The 27,629-nt window shown below is 42.7% G+C and overlaps 2 protein-coding genes across 10 annotated transcripts in view; one reads left to right on the plus strand and one right to left on the minus strand.

Annotated features, from left to right (window-relative positions):
* si:ch211-282j22.3 (ER degradation-enhancing alpha-mannosidase-like protein 3) overlaps positions 1-17,928 on the minus strand; it is a 32,572-nt gene extending 14,644 nt beyond the window's left edge. The window contains exons 1-21 of one of the 8 annotated variants that reach the window (XM_048259560.1): positions 17,650-17,928; positions 16,780-16,925; positions 14,918-14,963; positions 14,214-14,314; positions 13,010-13,049; positions 12,299-12,411; positions 11,589-11,742; positions 10,911-11,045; positions 10,195-10,300; positions 9,969-10,066; positions 9,705-9,830; positions 8,533-8,616; positions 8,277-8,360; positions 7,985-8,109; positions 7,569-7,734; positions 6,488-6,642; positions 5,195-5,315; positions 4,647-4,817; positions 4,171-4,336; positions 3,868-4,059; positions 1,393-3,667 (exon numbers count right to left, since the gene is read on the minus strand). In XM_048259560.1, coding sequence (XP_048115517.1) covers positions 3,414-3,667; positions 3,868-4,059; positions 4,171-4,336; positions 4,647-4,817; positions 5,195-5,315; positions 6,488-6,642; positions 7,569-7,734; positions 7,985-8,109; positions 8,277-8,360; positions 8,533-8,616; positions 9,705-9,830; positions 9,969-10,066; positions 10,195-10,300; positions 10,911-11,045; positions 11,589-11,742; positions 12,299-12,411; positions 13,010-13,049; positions 14,214-14,314; positions 14,918-14,963; positions 16,780-16,925 — 2,583 coding nt within the window. In that variant the 5' untranslated portion in view covers positions 17,650-17,928 and the 3' untranslated portion in view covers positions 1,393-3,413. Of the gene's footprint in view, positions 1-1,392; positions 3,668-3,867; positions 4,060-4,170; positions 4,337-4,646; positions 4,818-5,194; positions 5,316-6,487; positions 6,643-7,568; positions 7,735-7,984; positions 8,110-8,276; positions 8,361-8,532; positions 8,617-9,704; positions 9,831-9,968; positions 10,067-10,194; positions 10,301-10,910; positions 11,046-11,588; positions 11,743-12,298; positions 12,412-13,009; positions 13,050-14,213; positions 14,315-14,917; positions 14,964-15,272; positions 15,460-16,779 lie in introns of those variants that run through there. The other 7 variants (XM_048259559.1, XM_048259555.1, XM_048259556.1 and 4 more) reach the window with 7 other exon arrangements.
* A 198-nt stretch (positions 17,929-18,126) lies between these two features.
* On the plus strand, positions 18,127-27,109 carry slc31a2 (solute carrier family 31 member 2). Of its 2 annotated transcripts, none has more exons than XM_048259566.1 (4): positions 18,127-18,658; positions 23,064-23,130; positions 24,864-25,146; positions 25,874-27,109. In XM_048259566.1, the coding sequence occupies exons 1-4, from the start codon at positions 18,653-18,655 to the stop codon at positions 26,040-26,042; spliced, it is 525 nt and encodes a 174-aa protein (XP_048115523.1). In that variant the 5' UTR covers positions 18,127-18,652; the 3' UTR covers positions 26,043-27,109. The 2 variants fall into 2 exon arrangements, with proteins under 2 accessions (XP_048115523.1, XP_048115524.1); XM_048259567.1 differs by lacking the exon at positions 18,127-18,658 and adding an exon at positions 22,343-22,891.
* Positions 27,110-27,629: the final 520 nt, after the last annotated feature.

The following is a 27,629-nucleotide window of genomic DNA, read 5'->3' on the forward strand; positions in this document are numbered from 1 at the left end:
GCAAACTGTGGACTGTCCTCGTGCAAGAGACATAGGGAGCTCTCTAGTGGACAACTTTGGAAGCACAAACTACAACAACAAGTGCTACACAGGTGATCACTTGGCTCAAGACATAAAGACATAAAATCCTTTGCAATAAAATGTAAATACCATAATAACGGTCATAATGGTGTATTACTACCATAATGGTGTATTACTATTAAAAGACATTTGTGTAAATAGTTGAATATATGTCCTAAAAGGGAAAGCATCTGCACCTCCTGGCTTGGATCTCTCCGAGTCACCAGGTCAATAAAATGGATGGTGGTTTGAGCTCTATCTCCACACTGTCCTGTAAGACACATTTTAACAGAGCAAACTCTATGCATCAAAAATGAAACAGTGAATAATTGTTGCAGATCTCATATCCACTAAGGCACTTCTTTATATTTATATTAGTTTGATCTGAGCACCTGAGGGTGGCTTGTCATTTGTCACAATCAGGATATAATTCAATTGATATACAGTGGGCCTCTAACAAACCAGTAAAGTAAATCTTCTGCAATTTATACAGTACATTTTGCACACCATCACATAAAGTATGATGTTTTCTCCCACTAACAAATGAGAGGGATGAACTGTCTGTTGAACTGCATTTAGGAAAAAAACATTTTTTTGAGAAAAAATTGAGAAAACACCCTCAGACAAAACATTGTCAAATCACACACATGCACTTAGACTTGGCAATGATGACCGACTACTTCTTGACCAAAGTGACTTACATATGTCAGCTATATTACCAGGGATCACATTGTCCCCAGAGCAACTTGGGGTTAAGTGCCTTGCTCAAGGGCACAACGGTGGAAGCCAGGAATTGAACCGACAACTTTCAGGCTACTGCACGCTAGCCCAGCTCCTTAACCACTACACTACCACCACCATTCAGACATGTACTTGACCTTACCTGAATCTTTGACCTGTGAATGAAGTTGAAGACCTCGCAGAAAATGATCTTGAGACTCTGCTCTGCATAAAAAAAAGTCACAACTAAAATAAATAAACTAGACTTGCAAGTTTAGTTTTTTTCCCCCTGCTGTACCATGAAATCTGTCTGCATCACCTGCTGGGTCGCCTGGTTAGATTCCCTCTTATTTGGAGCTGTGCACTAAATTTGGTCGCTTTCTTCCAAAAATCCATGTTTGGGCTGGACAGGGAAAAACACTCACTGTGATCTCTCAGCTACAGGATTGACAGAAATGGAATGTACATTATGACATCACAATCTGATCAATGAGAAATAGAATGACTATTCAGATGAACAGCATTTTATTTGTTTATTCTTTTTTTCCACTGGCATGTCACACACCATACCTACACACGTGTGCAAATATAAAAATGGAGGTATTCATGGTATGATTTAGGTCACAAATCCATTTATTATCAGACTAGATCAGTTCAATTGAGAGTCAACAGAGGAGACAGAAGCTCATGCTCATACAGTAGAGGAACTGAAATAACTTTGGCACTTTCACTCGTCACACCCTGCACAACTCTCACATGGCAACTATAGTATAATCTCAAATATATATGCAGATCTATAAACACCCATTAAAAACGCACATTAAAAATCTTTTCTCGCTCCATTTAATAATATCCCACTGAGTGAACAGTAACACAAGGGGGATCAATCAAGCCATTTAAACCTCTTAAAGCATCTGACATATGTAAGCCACTGATATCCCCTTGTGGGTTACAGTAGAGTTGAGCCCTTACTTAAAGTCGAGGTACACTGGGAGCCAGGATCCGACGAGAAGGACACTACACTTGCCCTAACAAACTGAGGTACCAAACATCTCTTCACAATTAGCAACCAATAACCCAAAACTACTGTGCATCATTATGAACCTGTAGCATGACAAACAGTACCTAACCTGGTACATATGATCAGATAGACAGGTAGTGTACTTGTGGTTGTGGGGCATAAAACCTAAAAGGAATGAATAACATGTACTAGAGGATCATGACGGACCCTACACTCTGTGTGCCTGAAGAATGTAATGGCTGTTGTGTGTTTCTCCATGATGTTGACTTACAGTATCCACATGAATCCCCAAATACTCATACACACACACTTTAAGCTGTGTGTTGTGTTTAAAATAATCAAGCAAAATTTTGCATCAGTCATCTGACTCTAGACTCCTGGAAGTCCTCCTAGGACCTAAACAACAACATAAAACTAATTCCCCATTTCTCTATTTGTCACACATACACACCAGACACACACTCACACTTTGACCTGTTAGGCAGGTAAGGAGCTTATGGGGTCTGGACAAAGTGCTGGGGGGAAACTGTCTCAGTAGGCAGTAAAGAGGCAAAAGTTGTGGCAACAGTCTGCCATCTTCTGCCACGTTAGATCCAAAATGGCTGCCAACTGTTGCCTGGCCACGATCTTAGGCATCTGGGCTATCAGTCAGGGTCATCCCTTGCATGTGGGATGTGCATCACATATTGGCACACAGAAATTAGAACAAAAACAAAAGAAACATTGTGTAGTACAGTCGACACATCCAAAAATAACATGCATGAGGACTTTGAACTTTCTCCCTCTCCAACTATCTCTTCCTTTCCCTCTCTTGCGCCCACACACACACACACACACACACACACACACACAGTCACATTCAAGTCTTTGTTGTCCCTGATGCTTCAGTACTTTGACTTAATACGAAAGTGTTTTACCTGACTGTACTGTTACTGGCCTCAAGCCTCCGTTTCCAAAATGTGTTTGCTTACGGCATATTGGTGTAAAAAGTAAACAGAACAAAACAAAACAAACATAACAACAAAACAAAAACAAAAAACATCAAGTTTGGTCATTGGCTGTGTTTGGTTGGCCTGTTGTTGCTGAGCAACTGTGGTTGTTATGATTTACACCACTAACGTCCTCTACTACTTTGAATTGGCCAAAGAGACGAGGGATACTCTTATTCTATAGATGAGACTAGAGAACATGGTTAAGGTTGCACGCTAACCCCTCCCCCTAAGGAAACAAGGAGGTCTCCTCCCATCAATAATCGTTTCACCTTCCCTGCACCCTTGGGCACAGAAGATGATCAGTCCGTAGCCAAAGACCATATCATTACGTCTGTACCAAATCATCCTATTCCATATGTTATGCTATAACACACAAATTATACAGTTCCACTACTACTAACTATACAGGACCCATCCTTTACACTAGTGTTTGAGGTCTGAGTTTTCCTTTCAAAGTCATTCAAAGACTCTCCCATAGGGTGAGAGCCAGCAGTTTATAGCAACGCCCCTCAAAGGGCGAGCCGGAGCGCTGCACGAGCACTGATCCTGGACCAGTGCCCAGTCCTCGGCAGCCGTTGTGTCGCGAGTTGGGTGGATTCCGTGTCCAGGCTGATTGCAGGTCAGGGGTCGGCTTCGGGTTTGTGGTTAGGCTCCTGTCCACAAGCAGGCTGGCGGCCATGTTGCGAGGCACTGCAGTGGCCAGAGGGAGCACTGCTCTCCTCCACGTGCTCCGTGTGTCTATTTGTGTCCTTGGTGTCCGCTCCCTCGCTCCCAGGGTCCAGGAGGAGGTGGAAAGTGGTGCCATCTCGCTCACCCTCCTCCATCTCTCCCTCTGTCGCTAGGCGGAATTTTATGTTTAGCTTCTCCGTTTTTTCTGGAACACAAGAGCATAAGCATCTTCCTAACGGGGTCGGCTTCAAGACTGTATGTACATGTCTGTGTAATATGAAATGTAGGTATATACTTTTATGTACAGTATGTCTCAATAAGAGCTGATGCCACGTTGGCAGTATTTGGGTAGCAGAGAGTGATATATTCTGAGGAAGTGTGAATGTCAGTGTCTGGGGTCAGTACCTTTGCCCAGCTGGCGCTCTTTGGGCAGCAGCAGCACGTCCACATTAGCGTGCTGGTGAAGGGCAGAGGTCAGCTCCGCCCCCTCTCGGCTGAACAGAAACACCAGGGGAATTGTGATGTCATCAGTAGACACCCCGTCCCCCACCATCTGGAACAGCGGTGTCTCCTCACTACTGCTTCCCTCTCTGTGGTCTGGGCAGAGGAGTTAAGGTGTTGTGGGTAATGTAGTTTATCTCAATTTGAATAATAATATATGGTATGACATATTGAAAACTACATTTCTGTGGGGTGTGGGGACCTTACCTATGAAGATGACACCTGTAACCCCAGCCTCCTGTAATCTCCTGGCTTTGGCGGCAAACATGCAGTCTCCTCTAAGGGCCAAGGCGATGTGGCCCCTAAGGGCCTCTGCATTCTCAATGGTGCCACAGGCTGAGTAGGGCTCGCTCTTCACTATGGTGCCCTTTACCTGCAGAGAACAAAGGGGAGGGAGACAGAGAATCAGAGGAAGAGAAAGAAGAGGCAAAAAAATGCATAGGATTGGAAACACCTGTGCAATTGTAAGAATAAAGTCAGGGTTTATTTTTAAATTATGCTTACTACTATTAAGCGAACCCAACTATAAGTGCAAACCCAACACAAAGTACAAATACCAACAAGGAATAGAGAATAGAACAGCACTTTTAACAAGTGTTGTTACCCAAAATAGTCAGACACCAATTGGCTGATGTTTCAAAACATTGGTTGGTTTTTATCGGTGGTTTGTTTCTTTTGCTCACCCCATGCTCCTGCTTGGTAAGGTCCAGGCCAAATTTGGCCGGGCCGGCAGTCAGGACCGTTCTACCCAGAAATGGTGGAGAGATGACCTGGACAATCAGGGGTACCACCTCCTCTTCCTCAGGGGTCTGACTGACCTCAGCCACCAACTTCACCCTGTACACACCTTTCTCCTGATCTCACACACACACACACACACACAGAGAAAGAGACAGCATTTACATTCAATGATGATGAACTACAACACATAGATATTTGTATGAATATGGATACATTCTAAAAATCATAATTTATATCATTTGAATAGCTAATTGGTGTTTTAAGCCTCCAACGTCGTCTTCCAGGCAGAGCTGCATGTAAGGCACAAGGGTTAGGCAAGGGTTAGGATTTGGGTTAGGTGCCTTGAAGTCAACGGTCGCAGCACTGCCTTGAAGTTGACGGTGGGGGCTTAAAACACCATTGAGCATTTGAATGGCATTAAAGTTCCATTGAGGGTCATGACAACTACACATTTCTCTAAATGCTCGCGGGTGCCAGTCAGATGTCTTACATGTGCCCCTTTGCCCGCTGTTCCAACAGCCGCCTCGTTGAGTGGGGTGAGGGTGATACCCATGCTCTTTAGGAACTCCACTGGCTCCAGGCCCGTGTCATGTAGAGGCAGCTCAATGCCCCTGTGAGAGCACCACGGGGACAGAACAGACAGCACAAATCAAATCACCGTTCCCACAGCTAAAGAAAGCCATCCAAAACACCCCCTTACACTGAATATTTAATGAAAATCATTTTTGTTCACTAATGTAGCCTTCATTAGGTGCATCAATGATGAATAGGTTTTGGAATGAATCATAGGTAGAGCTCAGAGGGTGAATTCATCATTCATTTTTGAATGATCACACCACTTGCATTGCATTTTGGGTAAATAATCATTCTAAACCAACCAACCAGCACATGGTCTCAATGGAATTACTGAGGTCTCTAACTGATGAAGCAATGTGAATGAGCAAGGCACAAACTATGATATGTGAAACAGGACAAACTGTTCATATGGAAAAACACACAGAGGGAGACACAGTTTAATTTACATTCACTCTGCAGCAGGTGCTCCATATGTACTCTAGTGCTCAGGGATTAGAGAACTGCTGCACATGGCTGACTGATGGTACACAAGGCTATATGAAAGACAAACATATCAGTAACATGGCAGCATCGGTTTAATAGGTACACAAAAGGCATGTATAGCACTCAGCCACTCACTGAGGTAGAATGATAGCAGCTATGTAAATGCTTCTATCTATAACTCTATGAGAGTGTTGCTATCTATAACTACAAGGTGACTCTGCAGCATTCACATCTGCGTTCGAGGACTCCAGTTACTATGGAAGCACAAATGACCTCTGGTTAGCATTCAGTGGATCTAATTATTGCTAATATGAGTCCTAGCAAATATACAGTCCCCAATGCACATGAGCAACCTATTCTGAGCACCTCTTTTCATATCACGTGTGTTCACTTTTAGTTCACGTGTGCAAACATGTGTATCCTTGGCAAGATGGTCTTTAGCAAAGAACATAATGTCTTATCCTGGAGGGCTGTTGTGTATTCACAGTTCTGCCTCTACTGCCTCTGTGGCATGAAATCACTCAACTGTGCAGGTGTCCCAACTCCTCAGTTCTTACCAATCACTTAACACAGGAGAGCAATGACCTGGATAGTCCAGCATGCCTGAAAACTTCCAGCGCAAGAGTGTACACATTCCCTGCCAAGAGACTACACACAGAGATCAGAGAGAGAGAGAGAGAAAGAGAAAGACACCACCAACAGCTCAGCTAAACACCTGCCCCACCTGACTGGTGAGGGGTGGTAGGCCCTGCCCACCCCCGTCAGGTACTTGTAGCCGTCGCGGATGCTCTTGGCGAAGGAGGGGTTGTTGGGGAAGAGCGTCTGGGTGCTGGGGCACGAGTAGGTGAACAGGTCCTCCCCATGGTGGCTCAGCTGCTCCTGCCAAGCACCATGATGTCAATGTCAAATGACTGATGGGACTTTTGTATGAGCAGCCACAATCCAAGATGGTGTTTGTGTCCTAAAGTTTCCTATATACTCATTCATAACTAGTGAGAGAAAGTGGAATAGAACATTATGTCCAATATTCCAATATATGGTTTAATGTTCTGCATTTCTCATTAGTAGGTCACTTTGATACTAAAAGTATTATTCTGTGTAATGACTGTATGATATCTGTACTGTCCCTGTGTATATCTGTGTGTGACTGTGTTTAGAGATAAGCAGGAATATTATGACTTTGCAGTGTTTCACTGTTCTGCATGGCTGCGTCAGTAGCTATCTGCTCCGGATTGCCAGGCTGCCACTAATCAGGGTCTGAATCAGGGTCTGATTCAGTGTAGTCCACGTGAGATGGGATGACCAACGCCATCTCCCGTCAGCTTGGAAGGATACTTAAACCCTAACTATTTCCTTGTCTAGTTAGAGCAACTGATGGATCTTTAGGTGAAGTCATGCTGTCTCTCCCTTGATGCGCATCATTGTAAATAAACTCTGTTCCTGATTTTTCATACTATTGGTCTGACTGGGTCTCTATTAAATCTATGGTATCAAAATTACCATCACTAGTCACCTATAAGATCCTCCAGTTCAAAATAATCCAGAAAAGGATTCTAGTCCTAAACTAAAAACAACTTTTCAATGGAAATCTACATTGAAAAAAAAAAACCCTTTTCAACCAACTGCAGAAGGCAAGCAACAACAATGAGCCAACAACAGATGGCACTCTTACAAAAATACTAGGCATCTGATACCTCCAGTGCTTTTTGTCAGTAATGTTAACATAATGAGCTTGATTCTCTCTGTATAAGCACTGGGCAAGTCCATGCACTGAGCTCTGTGTGTTGGTAAGGACCGGTCCTCACCGTGTGGTTCCCCTGGCATGGAGGCTGGGTGGTAGACAGGGCAACAGGAAGTAGGTGGGCCTCTGTGGTGAAGATGTAGTTATCTATGTCCAGAGGCAGCTGGCTCTTCTCCGAGAACAGCAGGTAAAGGTACTTAAACATCTCCGCCAGGAAGAACGAATCCATCCTGGGACAAAAACAAGGGGAATCATTTGTGAGTTCAAGATGCTTCTAAAACAAAACAGAGGAAGGGAACAGGGCAAAGCATCAACAATGAGTATAAACCGCACAAATAACAGTGAAACATGAGCATCAAAAAACACATTATGGTGTAAAAACGGAGATAACAAAATATCCGTTGCATAATGCTACAATAATATGACATCACTGTTTGCTCCGAGACCCAGTTTTCTAGCCCGCTGTGGCGTCTCCTCTACCTGTCCTCGTGTGTGCCCGTCCTCACATCCTGCACGGCGGCGAAGCCACAGGGGACGCGGGCGTGTGTGTTCAGCTTCTCCACAATGGACTGGCCCACTTTCAGATAGTAGGGGTCCCCTGTTGCCTGTGGAGGGGGTTTCAGAGGGAGTCAGTGCGCTGATTGAGGCCTCCACCAGGCCCCACACAAGCTCATCTACAAACATTATTATTCATTTATGATTGAACATTATCTTGCTGATGGATAAAAGTGGTGCTCAACAGCCTAGAGTCAGTGTTGGCGTCATTCATTACCTTGTAAAGGAAGTAAGTGCTTTCTGCAAACTCTGGACGCAATGGATGCTGCCCCCAGTGAACCCTGAACTCTGTAGTGAAAGCCTGGCAACAATGAAAAGGAGAGAGAGAGAGAGAGAGAGAGAGAGAGAGAGAGAGAGAGAGAGAGAGAGAAGGCCTGTGAGTCATGTATATCAGTAACAGTTGTTTCTGTAATGAGTTGCAGCATTTCCCGGTATCCAGTTAGAAATGGTGGCTCTGAGTCGGTGTTCTTTACCTCTGGAAGAAACTTGTGCTGCTTGGTGACCTGATAAAGCATCTCGTGAGTCTCAATAGCTGGCTTCAGATCACCTCTTAACACCTACACACACACAGCAAAAGATGAACGTACACAGACACACAAATCACAATAGACACAACTACTAACATGTAATAAAATCTATTATTGCCCGACTACTATTTTTAATTGTTGTTCTGCTGTTCTACTATTTTCTGGAGTTGTAAACATTAAGGGTCTCTAAGTCTCATGTTGTTGTGGCATATGCTGCTGAGACTCCAACTGGGTAACTTAATGAAGTAGAGTGCGGTGCAGTCAAAACAACACTGCCCACTCCTCCAGGGGCAATTACCAAGCAACCAGGTGTTACTGTTGACAACATGTAGCCAGAGCCGGCTGAGAGCCTGCAGTAAACATCCAATTGGGAGAGGAATCGAGCCGCGTTTACACGGGCAGGCCTTGATGTACAGTTCTGATTTTCTGCCTATATCCGATTTTTTGGACTGCCTGTTTACTACATCTACGTTTGAGAGTGGCCTATATCACAGATATCTGTTAACTAATGGTTCACTAATTTTAACTAATTAAAAAACACTACAACCCGCATTTTGGTCACCGAAATGAAAGCAAACAAACAGAGGGCACTGCAAATGCACAACATAAGCTAGGGTATTTCAGTGGCTAGTTGTTTATTTCCGTTACCAAAGTATCTTGAGAAGTTCGCAAAATAGGCTTTATTCAGATTTATTTTAAATCGAAAAAGAAAGAGGAGAGCCTACCGCTTTTATTGCAGCTTTTCCATCTCTGTTTTCAATTCAATTACATCGTTCTGCCAGTCATGCGTTCATGTGAAACTGACAGCAACATTGTAGTCCATGTAATGTAAATGCAAAAACGATTGTGCAAAAAGATTGTGGGCATTTTCAACGTTGAAAATGACAGGGAATATCCGATCGGCCCATTTAAACTGCAGTCGCTCTGGCACATATCCGAGGCCTGAAACCGATCTGGAAATTTCAGAATCCATGCACTTTTTTCCTGTTTACACGTCCATGCTGCATATCCGAATTGTGCAACATATGTGTCTCAGCCTGTTTACAATGGCAAGGACACAGCTTTGTGAATGAGTGTATATGAGAGAGTATTCTGTGCATGTGTGTGTGTGTGTGTACCTGCAGTCCAGGGAAGAAGGCGAGCAGAGAATCCATCCAGCTGCGCACGCTGACGGTGGGGTTGTGCATGTGCACATTCAGCAACAGAGGTGGTTGGCTGATGTACTTCATAATGGCACTGTAGTGCTGTGGGTATAACACACACACACACACACAAAACTGAGTGCGGAGTTATGCTGTACAATACTGTGGTGATAGTAATATGAATAAGACATTGAATCAATATTTAATATTGGTGTTCTGTTGCTGCACCAACCAACTTACAGTATTGAAGCGCTCTAGATACACATTGTCTCCCAGCAAAATGTAGGCCTTCATGAGATACTCATAGTAGGAGTCGATGCCAGCACCAACTCCACTATCTGGGGAGTAAGGAAAGAGAAACCGAGTGAGGAAAAAAAGATGGGAGACCATAAAACATTGATTTCCCATTTCACAAATTATGTGTGTGAGGAAAGCCGCATACTGTATGTGTGTTATGCAGACTTACCCCTGCGGACCCAGTCTCCATTGTGGATGTTGATGACCGTTCCTACAAGGTCACTTCCTCTCTGTCTCTTCTCCCAGAGCACATCTAAGGCCTTTCTGGCATGCTCCTGTACAGAATACGACAGAACGCCATCAAAACACACACACACACTGACACACACACATACACAATCATCAAACCGCATCGTACTAAACACAAGTAATACAATAGCTCTACCTCTCTTTCACACACACACAAACAGCTTTCGATATATATATATATATATATATATATATATATATATATATATATATATATATATATATATATATATAGTATTGCCACTTGCGTAATTCATTGTATAGCATCATCGCCACTGCAGCCAAATATATCGATATTTTTTAATAAAGCATTAGGCTTTGCAAAAATGTCTATACAGCTGACTATTGTGATATTGTTTTTATTATTGGTCTGCTGAATTATCAGTATAATGTGAACTACATATCATACTGTCCAGGTATAGCAAATTGTTTTTCCAGCTCTTTTTTCACATTTTCAGTAAAAATTATTGCAATATGCATTCATTGTATCACAATATATCGTGATGTATTGTATTGTGACCCATGTATCATGATGCACCGTACCTCACCATCACATATAGACAGCATAAAACACTTCAATATTTGCCTCCCACACACATTCACCACAACACGGAACTACAGACACAGGAGGTGTACCTCAAACACAGAGTCTCCAGACAGTCTGCTGAGAGCCGCAAACTCCAAGATCATGGTCCCCGCACATGCAGTACAGGTGTCCGTCTCCGTGCCTGTACGGGAGAGTGGGTTCAGGACCCCGTACTTCAGGTTTACCTGTGGAGAGGGTGTGGGGTAGGGGAGCTTTTAACCATCAGAGGGAACTTACATTTTTTATCAAATGAAACAATTTCATAACATGGCTATATTCACTTTACATTAATTCATAGTACATAAATATTTTACAAACTGTAAACTTAATTGAGTCTTCCAGTCCATTACCTGAGAGTCTGACTATTGGCAGAGTGCCAAATGCACTCTGGATGCACTCTGAATAGTAATTAGTGGCAGCTGGTTTCTCTAAAGTTAAACTGTGTGTGAGGTGGGAGGAGAGCACATCCCCAGCCTGTGATTATGTGGAGTTTAGACAACATGAGACTTTTCTGGCAGGGCCTGTGGGCTTACAGTGTTTGTTATGCTGCACCAATCCCAAATGGTCTGACCATAGAAACAATGTAAACCATATGGGTGGGTGGGTGGGGGTCTCAAAAAAGCGTAAAGGTATTATACTGTCTCTGCATGTATGTGCATACGAGAGACGGATGAGAGACAGTGTTCAGACAGCTGATGCTAATGTGCGTGTGTGTGTGTGTGTGTTACCCGTGGGTAAGGCAGGCCGCTGGTGGTGTTAAAGGCAGGCAGCAGCCGGTGGCCGAGGTCTTTGGCCATGTGCAGCAGCTCGTCTCTGTACCAGTGCATCCGGTCCCCTCGCTGCCTCAGCAGGTCAGCCATCACATGCGCCCCCAACAGGCCACTGCAGGAACAACACAGCTCTCATCACATCACACTACAATGCATTTTTACATCATCCAAGTAGACCTTGAAATACACAACAAAGTTTAAGCTTCATAAAATCATAATCTGCAATTATAAACAGCATTTCTTTAAAACACAGACATACTATGCATACACTGATTGCGCACTACAGAATGTTCTCCAATAAAGAAAAAACACCATTTCCTCTGCTTTAGATATACTCCTGACATTTTTTGTTTAAATGTGCACTGACAGACTCTATCGCTGGTTTATTTGACAGAACACCTCGGCTCAACATCACACGTCCAAGCCCCAGGTGTCAACTGAGTCACACTGTTATGCTTTTCTATTTAAGGGCCGGAAGGTGAGCAGGTGGGGGCATTATCTCACAGTGGAAGCTAATCACTGCAACAGTTATTAAGCAGCTAATTTTAAGTTGATTTGAGGAGACATAAAGTTGTTTTAAAATAATGTGTTTCTAAATGACTGGCGTTGGAGGACTTATGTCCAAAGAATTATTTCAGGTTGAGCAGTGGAGGACTGGAGAAAGTTACCCAAGGACACGGATGTTGGTCTCAAAGACGGAAACAACAATGTCGTTATCCAGTCGGACATCTCTCAGCGTCTTCTTTACTGCATCCTCAAACTCGTCCAGCTTGTTTAGAACCTGTTCGCAGGAAAAATGAACACTCTGGTCATTACAACTTTCAATTTTTTAAAAACTCAATATCCCATTATCACCCATTATCCCAAACAAATGATGACTAAAGAGTTGTTTCAGTATTCTCTCTCTGGCTGATGAGATGGAGGATACAAATGTCATCACACTATCGCTAAAGCCTGAACAGTGACCCATTTTCATATCATCTGAACATATTCTCTACAAAAAGAATTGTATTGATTTACAAGCAGTAGCCGGTGAAAACTGAATCGGTGGTTACCTGATCCAAGTAACTATTTTCCACAAGGACTTTCCAGTTTGAGCCTTAAAACTAATTCATTAAATTAATTTCTTGCTCTTAATGTTACCTTTCTGTTGTCTCTTTTGTTATCAACATACATGATTTTGTCATCAACAACTTTCTCCAAAGGAGGCCTGGTAGTGAGAATATGCAATGTCACCACACCAAGTCATTGACATCCTTCCTCATTCATGTTAGTTCTAATCAGTCTTGATGAGCCAATTCAGTTAACTGAAACCTCACTTTGGAAAAATATAAAGTTTGAGTGTTCAGTCCAGAGGACTGTATCAACAAAATACTCACCACAAGGGTGTCCAAGGTGTCGATCAACGTGAGAGAGAACCTAAAACACAACCACACCAGAGTGAGTAGAACTGTTCAGAACAATGAGCAGACAAACTTTCCTGCGATCTAGGCTCAATGGTGTTTTAAGCCCCCACCGTCGGCTTCAGGGCAGCGCTGCGACCGTCGACTTGAAGGCACCTAAACATAATATTAACCCTAACCTAACCCTAGTGCTTCCCATGCAGCGCTGCCTGGAAGACGACATTGGGGGCTTAAACACCAAGCAACGCGATCTAGACTCTAGATCTTCTTCTTTCACTCGTGTAGAGGAGCAAAGACGGGTGGACACCAAAAATTCCCATTCCCTGATTAATTCGACATCACATTCAATTATATTAATGACACATACGCCCCAGGCGTTGAATTCTTAATGAGATATTAATCCTCACTGACGTTTCTATGAAAGCCCTCTTGCTCACACACACATGAACACCAACACACAGCAGACTGCACTCTGAGGGGGGGGAAAAAAAAGATGACCCATTTCGTAAGTGCTTAATGCAAATGGATGATAACCATGATGTATCTGGAGGGGATACATCTATCCTTAAGGAGAAATAATAAAGGGGGGAGGGGGTGTCAGAAAAAGCGAGAGAAAGACAGAGAGAGGGAGGGGAGAGAGAGAGAGAAGTAGGGCAGGGCTCAGGGGGCTCCTCTCTCATCCATGTGTGAGAGCACCGAAACATGATCTGATGAGAGGGTGATCTGTTCTGTCACCTCGCCTGTCTATAGGGGACAGGGGAGCCATGCACAGCCCAGCGGAGTGGCCGTATTAACACCCTCCGCCACTCAGCACTCTCCCTTTCACACAGTGGAGCCGCAGCAGCACTCAGGCCTCTCTCTGTTCAGTGCAGGGGAAGATAATCACTTCAGTGGGAATATAATGGCACCTACTGATGTATTTAATCAGGAAATGCAGTGTAATGATGCATTTAATGTTGAGTTAAGGAAAACGAGTTAATATATTCAGCTTATGATAAACGTTTTCAGCATGAGGGCCCTGTCATTCCAAGACTAGACCAGAAAAGTCCTTGACGTGATGGGGAGCACACGCACAATGCAGCCACACTTCCTAGATGGTCACGGCCCCTAGTTATTCCCACTGTTACTGAAAAGTGCAACGAAGACATGGACGCTTAATGGACGCTTCTTTTGCACTCACTTTCCCAAGGCGTCGTCGATGTCTCCCCGATTGGGCTCCAGTCCCCGGACTCGCCCTCTGCAGCTCAGAGGCATCAGCTCATCAGCAGGGTAGGCATACTTCTGCATGGGACCACAAAGCCTTTTACAATCACTATTAACTACACACAGGGCATTTTGACCTATGACTCACTGTTTATGAGGTCAATACATGCCTTGAAGGAAGACATGTATGAAAGGTAAATCTTTTGGTAAGATTTATATGATAGATATTCTTACTAGTGGGACTAAAGATGTACTACTGTACATGGTACGTCTCAGCAATTCAATCTTCACAGTAATTCATTCTTGACCTCGGGTAATAATGGTCTAAATTCCTCACTGAAGTGTGTCATGTAAACCGCCACACCTACAGTACTGCCTCTTTAGGACATAACTAGGGCTACTGTTCTGAATACCCATCATATATGTGGCAGTGTAGCATCAGGTGAACAGGGTGCCAAAGAAGAGCTTGCTAAAAGAGAGCCCTTTGGTTGAAGGCAGTGTTGAAGGCCTTACAAGAATCTTGGAAGATCAGACTACAGAGGTGAAGCGTAATCACCGAGTAATTTACAGATTGCATGAACATGTGTACACGCACAGTTAAGATGAACTGTGGAATGTTCATTATTTCACTGTAACGTACAGGACTGCTTAATGTGCCCATGGCTTGCATGTGTCCCTTACCATGTAGCTGCCATACGCATGGTCAAACATCTCCAGAATCTGGTCCCTGAAAAACACAAGGGAAGAGCAGGATTTTGACTTGATTCATGACAACTGGCCATAAAGGCCTAAATGGTTTTTTTTTTTTTTTTTTTTTTAAAATAATGGATTGGTTCACCTAAGATTGTTAAGCCTGCAATGAAGAGACAATGGTGAATGACTAAATCTGATTATGAATTATTGCTTTTCCATTGAAATTTATAGATTATAGAACCACAAAGGAAGTACAGTATACACCTGTAAAATCCTGGACATTTAGTTGTTGTAGCATACTAAGGAACATATGTTGAATTTGAGTGAAATTACATGAAATGACCTCAAAACACACTCAAGACAGCCAGTATGGTGCTTCCTGTGGATTGCTTCAACAACTCAGAGTACACGAACAGTCAACAGCCACTGAGTCATAGAGCTGGTCTTTACACTATACAAGTGCTGCTGTTGTAGAAGCGTCTGTCAGTGACCTTCTGGGAATAATCTCAGGTGACGTGTTTGTGTGTGTGTTTGTTGGCCACAGATTGCCAGTGCTGCGCCATGCTAAGGCCTGGAGCGTCTGTTCCGTGTGTGAAGATGAGCTGGATAGGGTAAATAATATCCCTCTCTTCCCTGATGAGACATGCTCTTTCTGCTCTGCACCAACAGCCTGAGCAATGTGACTGTTCATCTGCCTTTTTGCTTCATTGGAGCACTGGGGGAGATTGGAAAGGCATTGACACACGAGGGTGTGTCCACAGGGCACTGGCCACAGGGCAGATGGCAGTCAAGTGAGCATGTTTTGAGAGCAGCATGAACACCTGCTCACAGTGTGATGTCTGGTAAATGAAAGGCCTACACCTCAAGCAAGTGGTGCAAATTTACGCGCGTCAAAGACGTGAATCATTGAGGCGTGGTCCCAATTGTTGGGAAGCACACGAAAACCCCCACATGCCCGTCACGTGGCACGTTCGTGGGACACAGACGTGGGAGCAGGTCACGCGGCCTTCAGAGTGGGAAACACAAAAAAACTGATTGACACAGTTTCAAGTTGTCAGTTGAGACAATTAAAGCTGGCTACTTTAGTCGTTTTTAGTGCTTTCCCAATGAACAGTGCTGCTGCCTACTACACCTTACACTTACTTACAGTTCATGAAGGTCACAGTGAAATAGTAAGCAGGTGGTTCTGAAACCTGCGCAGTGCACATCATCTTTAACATCATTAACTCATCTCTGCTCCCTATGGCTGATGAGAACTCACAGTGATGACAGTGATGACTGACTACCTACAGCAATGAGGCAGAACCAATTGTGTGATCACATAATTCCTTGAAGCATCACACTTAATTCTAACAAATTAAAAACTTGCTAATGTCTCAAATTCACCCTAATGCAACCACTTCACAGTGTTTAAATTGATGCTTTCTTCCAGAGTCACCAACAATACTGGCCTCTTGGAATTGGTCCATAAGTCAGCACAGAGCAAACAGCGAATGTGTGACTTGTCATCAGATTAATAAACAACACGCACAGGCAATGCGTGGTTGTGCAACTTGCACCATCACTACAGTTGCACAATGAGGCATCTGCGACTTCTGTGCCACCAAAACTGCCGTTGGGCTTCACCAAACTAGTTTAAGACTCCTGGTAAGCCTAGACTTTGTCAGATGAAACTTCGAGATCCCAGCCCTGTGTGTCCACTAGTCATGCTTGTTAGGTTACCCCACAGCAAATATGTAGCCTTCCACCGACTCATCCCAGGGCTCACTGTGCAAGTAGTGTTAATGCAAAATGCGTTAATGTCAAAACAAGACAAAGGCAAACAGTTATTTTGAGAAGTGTCTTCTTACCTTATTTTGCTCTTCTCTTCAGGTAACATGGCCTGGTCGTCTAGGCCAGTCACTCCATGTGACAGATTTAAGACGATGAGCAGTACTGGCAGAAGCATTCCAAAACTACGGCACGAGTGGGGATCTCTGACCAATCTGTTCTCCATCTGAATGTGGACAGTGCTGATAGCTAACAAGTCGTGGTGGGAGTGGGTCTTGGATTAAAAATAGTGTGTACTTTTAATTCCTAATGTCTCTTCATCGGGGACCCATACCTGTCAAGATGATTCCTGGATAGTTAGCCCAAACGGTATCCACTAGCGGCGATAGTTAGCCAGCTAATAGTATTAGCTAGATGGTGTTAAGGATTCAACCAACTTGGACTCCTTCACCAACGTTCACTTTGACGTTTTCTTGCGAAAGCCTAACTCTATCAGAACGATTCAACAAGACATTGCTTCCGGTGAAACAATGCGGATTTTAAAGCTAACCAAACCACTGCTAACAATACTGGACAAGTAGCTACCTACCGTTATCTGTGCTAGTTATGCACACTGCTCAGTTAGCAAGCTTAGCAAACAAAATTACATACATTTCACCTGAGTGCAGACATTTCCCCTCAAAACATTAAGCGTCCTTGTGACAATGGTTCAGAACGCAGTTCTGTCAATGAACGACAAAAATCGATGGCGATAGTCTAATTGTCCACTTATGCCAGTGCCAATGAGTCGTCTGACTGTTCAACTAGCTGTCAAATTAGCCTCTGTATCGGAAACATTTCCAAATTGGTTACTTACGGTTAGCTAATGAATTTGTGTTCGTAGCCAGCTAACGTTAACTCGGCTGCCATGCATCGGGTTGACATAATGTTTCACAGCTTTGGTTTCATACCTGTTTATGCTGAAGCCCACGCCTCAACTATGTTGTTTTCGAGGGATAGATGTTCCTGTAAAAGGCACTTGAACGCATCCAACTCCTGTGAAGCTCCATTCTTAACTTCGACTCCGGATTACCGAAATTTTTCCCACAAACTAGAAGAGCGCTGAACATGTTGCCTACAATAACGTTAGAGTTTTTGTAAGGATATCTACTGTATAAGAATGACAGATATTGTCCCCTGAACTGCAAGTTTCTATACGTTAACGTTACTTCATTTCATACAACAGAAATTCCAGTAAGTCCAGCTGGACATACTACCGACAAACCAGAGTTTCATTGGTCGCTGCGACTTTTTCGTAATCACACTGGGCGGAGTCCAGTCGAAATTCAACGCTAACAGAAACACTGATTTGGAGTCCTTACGAAATTACACAATATTAACTGCATACTTGGCAGGTAAAGATATAATGCATATATCATTGGGTGTGCTCCAAATTATTGCAGAAACGTTGTATGGTTCACCGCGAAAAGGCCGTAGCCTATTTGAGCAGTAGGCTAGGCTACTGGACCAGTGTGGTTATGCAGAACCAGCCATAAAAGGGCATTTCCTCTCCTTTTTACACAATATGTTTTGTGTGTGTATGTCAGCATTTGTACTCTCTCCGTAGTAACTCAAAGAAAAATACACTACGAATAGTTTTCATACTGAACATATTCAACATTGTTGAAGGGACAGGCGACATGCATCTTACTCAAATTGACTTCAACTACCATCAGACCTAGCGGCCTATTAATACGTAACGCGCTTACCGCACGCTGTTTTGTTCTGTTCTCAAGTTCCTCCCTCCACACACTGCAACATGCAACACACCGCACCGCACTTCGGTCTACAATAACGGGACAACTGGCTCCAACGCTGCATATTTGAGGAGGACAACAATCTGCATTCGCTGTGATCTGTTTCATAGCGCCGAACCGACAGGAATTCGATAATTAAATTGCTGCAAAGTTGAACATGTCTGTAAGTCCCATCAGCACTATTTTTTGTAATCAATTGTTACAGTTCTGTTGTTGTGGCTACATGACGAGCATCTGGCTACATTAATCGGTCAAAAGAAATGCGTTTGCTTCCAGAGATTTGCTAAAAACGGAACATAAATATTCACACAATCTAGGCCTACATGTAGGCTAATTGTGTAATGCATGGACGTCAAAACAAGCCAGTGGTGGTTTGTGGATGTGCCATATTGTTTGAGGCTACAGCTTAGTTGTTGGCTGTAATGTCAGTTGTATAAGATTGACATAGAAGTTGGCTAACACTTGGGGTAGCCTAATACCTACATACATAAAGGACCATAAAATTATCCTATTGAGAATTTGTGATTGACTGAATTTTATTCTAAGCGGAAGTCTAAGTCGATTGAATGTTGCATTCCTTTGCTACGAGTCATTCAGTTTCAGCTTGGCCATAAGGTCACATCATTTCACGGCTTTGGTGGATCTTGGACTGGTGATAAGCTTACCAAAGGCAGTCACCCCAAGGCAGTCCACCTCTGAGCTCCCACATTAGCAAGTTTGAAAGTCAGGTAGAATCACATAATGTGACCGCAGTAATCAGCCTACCATGCACCTTCATACAATACACCAGTGCAGTTGTCCAATGCAGTCTTAAGTGTAGTATGCCATTTAACCAAATTTGCCAAATAACCAAAGACCATTTGCATTTGCCAGTGTTTTTTTGTCCACAAAGTAGAGAGGCGTGACCTGTTGAGTTACACAGCACTGTCTGTCTCAATTCTCACATGATGGGGAAAGAACGGTGTCTGTCACGAGAATATGCGAGCCATTGACATTGCTGATTTCAGCAGCTGGAGGAAACATCAGGAAATAAATATGAGGAAGAGCTGAGATTAGTCAGTGCTTTAAACTTGTGTCCTCAGCTGTAGCCTAAATGCTGTGGAGTACTTCCTGTTGGTATTTTTAAATTACTTTTTCGGTGTGAATTGCATTTTTAAAGGAGTAGTCTTTGATTCTAGCAAGGACACCATTCTTTTTTACACTTCAAATACAACTACATTCACCGTTGATTGGCTGAAATAGTGTAGCTCAGTGGTTCTCAAACTTTTCACAATGAGTACCACCCACAAAAACAATTGGCTCTCCAAGTACCACCATTATGACCGGCATTAAAATACAGGTGCGTAGGCCAATTCAACTACATATTTTACATTGTACATACTGTTTTGCATTGTCAAGTCTTTATAAAAAAAGACACCTTGGAGACTCCCTGAGTACCACTAGCAAGAGTTCGCGTATCACCAGTTTGAGAACCACTGGTGTAGCTGATAGTAATACAGCTTTTTAAGCAGTGTTGCTGCACAATGTTCCTCATTGTGGTTCTGGCACATTCTCATTGATATTAAATCATTTCTTCTCTGGAGAACTTAAATCATCAGTAGGCACGTTGTCATGGTCATCCAATTTAATTAGATAAATGAAACTGATGTGGTTGCCCTGGCACGAAATAGGTGTGCTCGAAAAGTAAACACACTCTCAAGGTTTAACTAATTTTTAAGAAAGCATGTCACAAGATGGACACGTTTCAGCCTATGCCGTCTTAAGTGTCTCTATGTATGTGGTTGCAGCATTGCTTGAAAAGTTGCATATATCATTACCTTAAAGGTGCGATTTGTAGGATTGTTACCGAACGTTCTGTTGGCCAAAATCAAAACACTGGTGAACCAGAGAGGGTTAAAGCGGAGCTAGTAATCAAGGATCTTGGGCAACCTGTAGAGAGAGTCACAAGTTTTAAATACCTTGGTGTCCACATTACTGAAGACTTAACATGGACTGTTAACACTCAATATGTTCTGAAAAAGTCCAGACAATGACTCTACTTCCTTCACAGCTAAGGAAATTCAAAGTTTCTACATCCATCATGAAGGCCTTCTACACTTCAGCGGTTGAGAGTGTTCTAACTGGTAGCATCATCACCTGGTATGGGAACTCCACAGTTAGAGATTGTAGTACTCTGCAGAGAGTAGTGCGCCTCAGCTGAACGCACTATAAGAACTCAACTCCCTGCTCTACAAGATATCTATTCCAGAAGAGTACTCCTAAGAGCCCAAAAGATTCTGGAAGGACTCTTCTCATCCTAACAATGGATTATTCCTACCGCTGAAATCAAGAAGACGCCTATGTAGTCACAAAGCCAGAACTGAGAGACTCAGGATCCCCAGGCCATCCAGAACTTTTGACTTTGCATCCCCAGGCCATCCCAACTCTGAACTCACACTATACTGACTTTGCACACATTCACTACTCAGCACTCATGACCCCCCCACACACACACACACCTACAAGACTTTTAGCACTTTTACATCCCTCTCCCTATGCTACAGACCTTTTTTTTATTTTCTTATTTCATCACACGCCAAAACACACACACACACATATCATATTTTCTCCAACTTTGCACATCTCCATAGAACTTTTATTTATCATTTTTATTTCTCCTCCATCTACCCATGTCCTTGATTGCCTAGCCTTTCTGCCCCCACCCCCCACCCCAACACACACACTTACATCATCACTATCACTTCACATACATACAGCACACTGCCTTGCTACACAGTAAGCCTCCTCTACATACTTGTCTGCACACTGCCCCCCCACACATCCATACACAGTACATTGTCTTCCCCACTTCTCCAACACACACAGTCCTCTACATACTTACAGCACACACATCCCCTGTCACCTACACACATCATACACACAGTCACTGCTTGCAATCCCCTGCCCCCCACACACACAGCACATTCACTGTCATCACTCCACACACATCATAACATACATACAGTACACTGCTTGCAATAGCACAGTCCCTGCCCCACACATATTGCACCTGCCCTCTCCCCCACATACACAGCACATTATTTCATCAGGAAGCTTCTCCAACACACATCCCCAACATACTTACAGCACACTCTAGTTTCTCCAACTATGACCCAGCTACACATTACGGAAACAGTGAAAACAAAAAATACCTCTCTAACCAACGTAACATATGTAGCTGAAGTTAGCAGTGAAAACAGATGAAGTTTAGCATAGGCTACCTGTTGTGGAGAAATATGGCCAGCTCTAAGGCCAGACTTGATATTCTTCGTTTGACGAAGACGTCACCATCTCAGGAAGCTCCTCCGATGTCCACTGAATTTGTTTGTTGTTTTAATTTTGGAAATTTGCCTGCCTCTTATAGGCGTTCATGACTACAACTGACAGCTGTTGACAGTTGGCCTTTGCTAATTTGGCAACCCAAATGAGGACGCGCTAGCCCATTATTAATACGCTATTCTAGAATTAATCGTTCAAAACATAAACGAAAATTCCAAGAGATTCCTACCGTAACTGATTTTTTTTCATGGGTTTTACGGGGTTTCACGGGTTAGAGTAATGTTGTCAAATAAGCCATTGCTTCAATTCATCGTGTTTCCTCACTCTCTGACAACATATGGTGATCATTTTGGAATGGTTACAGTTTATTTTCCATTATTTCCTACATACTGGACCTTTAAAGGAGAATTTCTGGCAAAGTCACAGAGTAATGTCGGTATGGAAACAAAGCTAGAGCAGCCAGGCAGCTACACTGAGAGCATAATTAAATCCGAGATCTATGTGAAAAATTGGAGTTTTCCAAGTTTTCCAAGTCTTTGTCCAAGACACTTTGTTCCCAATTACAGAGAATGGACTGGCAGGATAAAGGATCGCACATATCGGACAGACAGTTTAAGGAACGTGTGGATTATTTCGCTCAATTTGATGAAAGTGTACTTGATTACAGTCAAGAACTGCATCTTCAAGAACATTGAATAGATAGGCCTTTAATGAGGCATTCTGGCATCTGGAGTTTTTGTTTGGAGATAAAGTTGTTTGTGTGGAGTAAACCTACCACTTCAGATATAATTGGTCCAGCTAGGGCCTTGCCATTTTGCTTGTAGTGGATTGCAATGAGTGCAAGCATGCACAGCCAAGAAGGTTAAGTATGAACAGAATAACAGAATTGACTCAGATTAAAAGGGTTTGCACCTGGTGATATCACATGTTTAGCACTCATTGTTTGCACCTGGTGATATCACATGTTTAGCCTCAAGCGTAGTAGTTCAACTTCTCAGTGTAACTGTGTAAACCCTGGAGATCTGACTTTCATGGAAGATGGTGTCATGTAAAGACCAAATTCACAAAGAGCAAAAAGGTAATTTGAAAACTAAATTAAATTGAAATATCTCTGAAATGTCTCTCGTGATTCCCACCCTTAGTTTGAACCTTGAAATGAGATACTTTAATGGGGTAATAAGTGTGTAAACCTGTATTTGTGAATATTGCTGTGACTGACACTGTTTTGTTCTTTGTTCTACTTCTGACAGATGCACTTTGAAGCCTCAAGCAGCGTCACGCTGCTGTTTGACTTCTGGGATGTGCATGGACCTGCAGGTACACACAGCTTGCTAATCAAAGGCTTGACCAAAACCACCACCCACCTAGAGACTTCATTCTAACATCATACGTCACAGACAGATACACCATATAACGGCCCATTTTTTTGACTCTGAAGAAGACGCATGGGTGTTAAAACGTTAGTCAGTTTGCACAAATAAAAACACTTTAAGCATTGAGTGCTCCGGTTCTGCTCCTTGGCTCTTGTTAGACCTTGGATCTCCCTTTTTGACTTCTGCGTCCTGTTCCGTGAGCACCAACCAGGCTGAAGCGCAAGTGACCCCCTTCTACGGCCCCTGACTAGTATTCAACAACAGTGTCTATTATATGCTAACACAGACAGCAGTTAATCACCATGTTTAGCACTCATTTGTTACCTGGTACTGGTTCCTTTTTTTCTAAGAGGCAAACTTAGCATAGGCTTAGCTTTCCATATACAGTGATTTGGATCGAAGGAACCTTTGCCATATTGATCTAAACAGGCGTCAGTGGGATCCTTTCTAGACGGACATGCAAAGCAAATTCAGATTTGCTAACAGGTCTGTCTGGGTTCACCCAGGCTAGATCCAACGTGTTAATGTACATAAATACTGTTATAAATTTACTGTTATAAATAATGTTTGGAATATTTGGAACGCACTGTCATTTTTAGCCAACTCTATCAATTATACCTTGTGAGATTTTTATTTATTCAGATTTATTGCTTAACAATAAATACTGTAGGGCACTGTTCCTTGTTTTCAGGGCATATAACTAACGTTACAGAGCCTTGTTTGCCACTCCTGTATGACAGTGATCCTACAGCTTATTGGGGCTTAATTTCACTTGTGTTAGTTGTTTATCTGAAGCTGTCTAGACCTGCATGTTGTTGTGACTTGGATAGATGTTGATGTAGGATTTCCTTAGGAAAAAAAGGAAAATGCCAATGTGTTTTTTGCACAGTTGGCAGAAAACAGGTCCAACCAGTATTCTTTGGTTATCTCACAGACTGCTGTGAGCAAGCTACTCTTCCACAGCAATGCTTCATGTTTATACTGTACATCAGCAGAACTGAATCCTGATTGCATGTAGGCCAACAAATATGTGCTGGCTTGTTTTGATCTGTTCTAACATGCATGGCATCACCTTGAAACCCTGACAACATTGGCGTCAGGCTTTGCCAGCATCTTGGTTGAGTTTACAGAGACAGTAGAACATATGGTGCACGTGTTCCACTTTCCATTTTGTCACCAACAGTAATTAGAGAGCCTCCTGTGTCTTGGGTTAGTAATGCACAAATGATTTCAAAATCCTATCAAAACTAAAGACATTAGCTGTCAGAATTAAACATCATTTCAGTCTTAAAGGTGCATGCACACTTTTTGGTAAATTAGCTTAGTTCTAGTCTACCCCAAAATTAGATAAGTGATTACATAACCCTCTCTGCTCATTTGTGTCTCTGTCTGACGCTGTAGCACCTCAGTTAGCCTATAGCTCCCTTTTAGCTAAAAGCTATTTATCTTCTTATCTAACTCGGGGGTAGAAGAAAAATAAGCAAATGTCTTAAAAAGTTGGTGCGTTCCTTAAAGAAAGGTATTTTTGGTGTGCTTGGAGACTCATTTCTTCATTTCTTGGATATTAAATAAATAATGTGGTTGCCCTATGAAGCCTCAGTAGAGCTATTTTGGAATATTCCACCTGGTTATGTCTTAGGTCATCCTCTGGTCACATTCTCCTTTCCATCCTTGCAGGGATGGTGCTGTCAGTCTTCGTGGTGCTGCTGCTCACCGTTTTTTATGAGCTGCTCAAGGTGTGGAAAGTGGGGTTGAGCCAGCGTTCTGAAGCCCCTGGTCCCCCTCCCTTCCCTGCACCTTACTCACCTACAGAGGGCAGATGTTTCTCCCCTCAGCCAGCTTGCCTCTCACCCCAGCTGGAGAGCCATGAGAGCATCACCGCTCTGGCCAGTAGCCCCTCAGAGTCCACCCTCAATCCTGCTGACGGCACCAACACTGCTACCAGCTCCAGCTTGAACAGGTAGGATGGACCAATAGTCTGTTCATCTCTGGTTGGTATACTTCCTGATCTAAGCAAGATCCTTTCCATTGAGAGCCTTGATGAACTGGTATAATGAATAATATCCTTGGATCCTATAGCCATGTAAAAAAGGAAGAATGTTTTATAATTTATTGAAGGATTTATATTTGGCTCTTGGGCTCTGAAAGTTTTTCCAACTTTTACCTGTGTTTTACAGTAGAGCATTGCTAAGCTGTAGCATTATCAGAAGTGTTTCACTTTATTTACAGTGGGAAATTGTCATAAATGTAAAACATATCTAACCACAGCATGGTAAGGAAATGAGTCCTAGATACTTTAACCTTGCATACATTGTATGAATGAATGAATGAATGAATGAGATAAGATAGGGTAACACTTTATCGACATAAGAGTGACATGACACTGTCATGAACACATGACACTGTCATGACACTTGAACTCTAACCCTAACCCTAATCCTAACTTGTTATGACAACAACCGAATGACACTTAATGACAGAACCGTTATGTCATAAACATTTATGACTGGTTTATGACACGTTCATGACGGTGTCATGTCACTCTTATGTCGATACTGTCAAGTAAAGTGTAACCTAAGATAACAGTAACTGTGTAAGAAGATTGTCCTCTCTTCAACCCCTTCAAAACTTGGCTGGCATTACACTGTAATATATCTCTGCTCACTCATCTCTCCTCTCTTCCACAGCTGGCTCCAGCATGGGCTCCAGACAATCCTCCACATCGTGCAGGTCACCCTGGGCTACATGCTCATGCTCTGCGTCATGACCTACAACGTCTGGATCTTCCTAGGGGTCATCGTGGGCTCAGTTCTTGGCTACTTCCTGGCCTTCCCGCTGCTCATTAAAGTGGAATAAAGACCAGGAGAGGAGACTCACTAGAACGCTTGATTGAGGACACTTACAGGAGAGTCTCTGATGCTCTTGTGTTAGACACTGTAAAAAAAGACCTCTGTTGACTGTTTGCTGTTGGGTCAAGAGTGCTGTTCGAACATGAAGAGAAGGCGTGTTGATACATGTTGCTACATACTTTGGTGGCACTGAGGTTAATGTGGATTTGAGACAGAGAGGTCTATGGTTACTCTGCTCTGAGGTGCTTTGGCTTTTGAATGATTTCAGACATGAAACTGAACTTCATAGAAAAAGGTGTTTCAAAGGCACAGTACCTTTTCTGTGGAGCCTCATATTGTCCAAAAACATCTCATGTACATAATCACATCCAGTGGAAGTGAAGTGTACAATGCTGCCTATACCTTGATGTAATGATATTTAATGGCCTGTACTGAAAGTTTACAGCTCTTGTTTATATGGCTGTGAGGTTTTTTTTTATTACAGTGGAGTGATGGCTCATGACTTGCATGTTGCAATGCTGTAAACTTGGGCCCTTTGTCAGCTCTGTATGTACTTGGGTGGGGAAAAGCCAAATGTGCTAGTCCTCAGAATTGAATGGAGAAAGAAAAGCGGAAAGAACACACCGCGTGGCCTTAGTTAATTAATCACCAGCACCAAGTTTAAACGTTTGAATCTGCCAACAATCAGCAGGTTTACAGTACATCTTGTGACTTTGAAAGGTACTGACGGATTTTTTTCTAATTCCAACTGGTTGTAATGTACATGTAATGTAGTTGTACTTTATCTGACTTGGCTTTTAGCCTAAATAACCAAGTGGAAATAGAACACAGCCTATCTGACTGTTACCCTTTTTAGTAAGTCTTCAGTACTCTTCCATGCTCATTTGACTTACAAAGTCTCCCTAACTTTGTGATCCTAAACATGAAGTAAACTGACAAGCACTGGATTTTGTGACCACTACTGCCCTGACACTACCATGGATATATTTGATAACTGTTATCGTTGGGTGTCACAGGCTTGTGCATTTTTAGCTTGTTTTGTGGTTTGCTGTGATTAAACTGAAATGACTAGTTGCCGTTTGTCTCCCTCTCAGATTTGATTTCCCCTGTCTGTTGGATGGCCATACTGTACATTTAGTTATTTTATGAGAACTGTTCTTTTCTGTTCATTTGCCTACTGTGAAAACTGAATGTAATTACAGCGTATAGATTTTGAGTCATTTAGTAATCACCTTTCATTTAATTGAAGTTGATTATAAACACTGAAAGACACAATGAATAGGCAAACATTAAAAGCATTCATATTTAATTATTCACTTTCTGGCATATTTAATACAAGAGCCAAAAGGAAAATCAACAGATGTGATGCAGCTGCTTAGAGTTGTAGTAATAAATAAGAACAGAAATGATCAATCTGACACTCCTCTCTAATGCTCCCGACATCCTGGCATCTGTTTACAGAAACACAATTACACAAATTAATTTTCACTTAAGCTGAGGACCATTCTGCACAAATGGCAGTCCTCTTGAAAACAGTCAGAATCAATCTGGCCACAAAAGTGGCACTTGACATGTACCAGAGCAAAACATCCAA

This window comes from Alosa alosa, chromosome 12, assembly GCF_017589495.1.
Source record: "Alosa alosa isolate M-15738 ecotype Scorff River chromosome 12, AALO_Geno_1.1, whole genome shotgun sequence".
NCBI lineage: Eukaryota > Metazoa > Chordata > Actinopteri > Clupeiformes > Clupeidae > Alosa > Alosa alosa.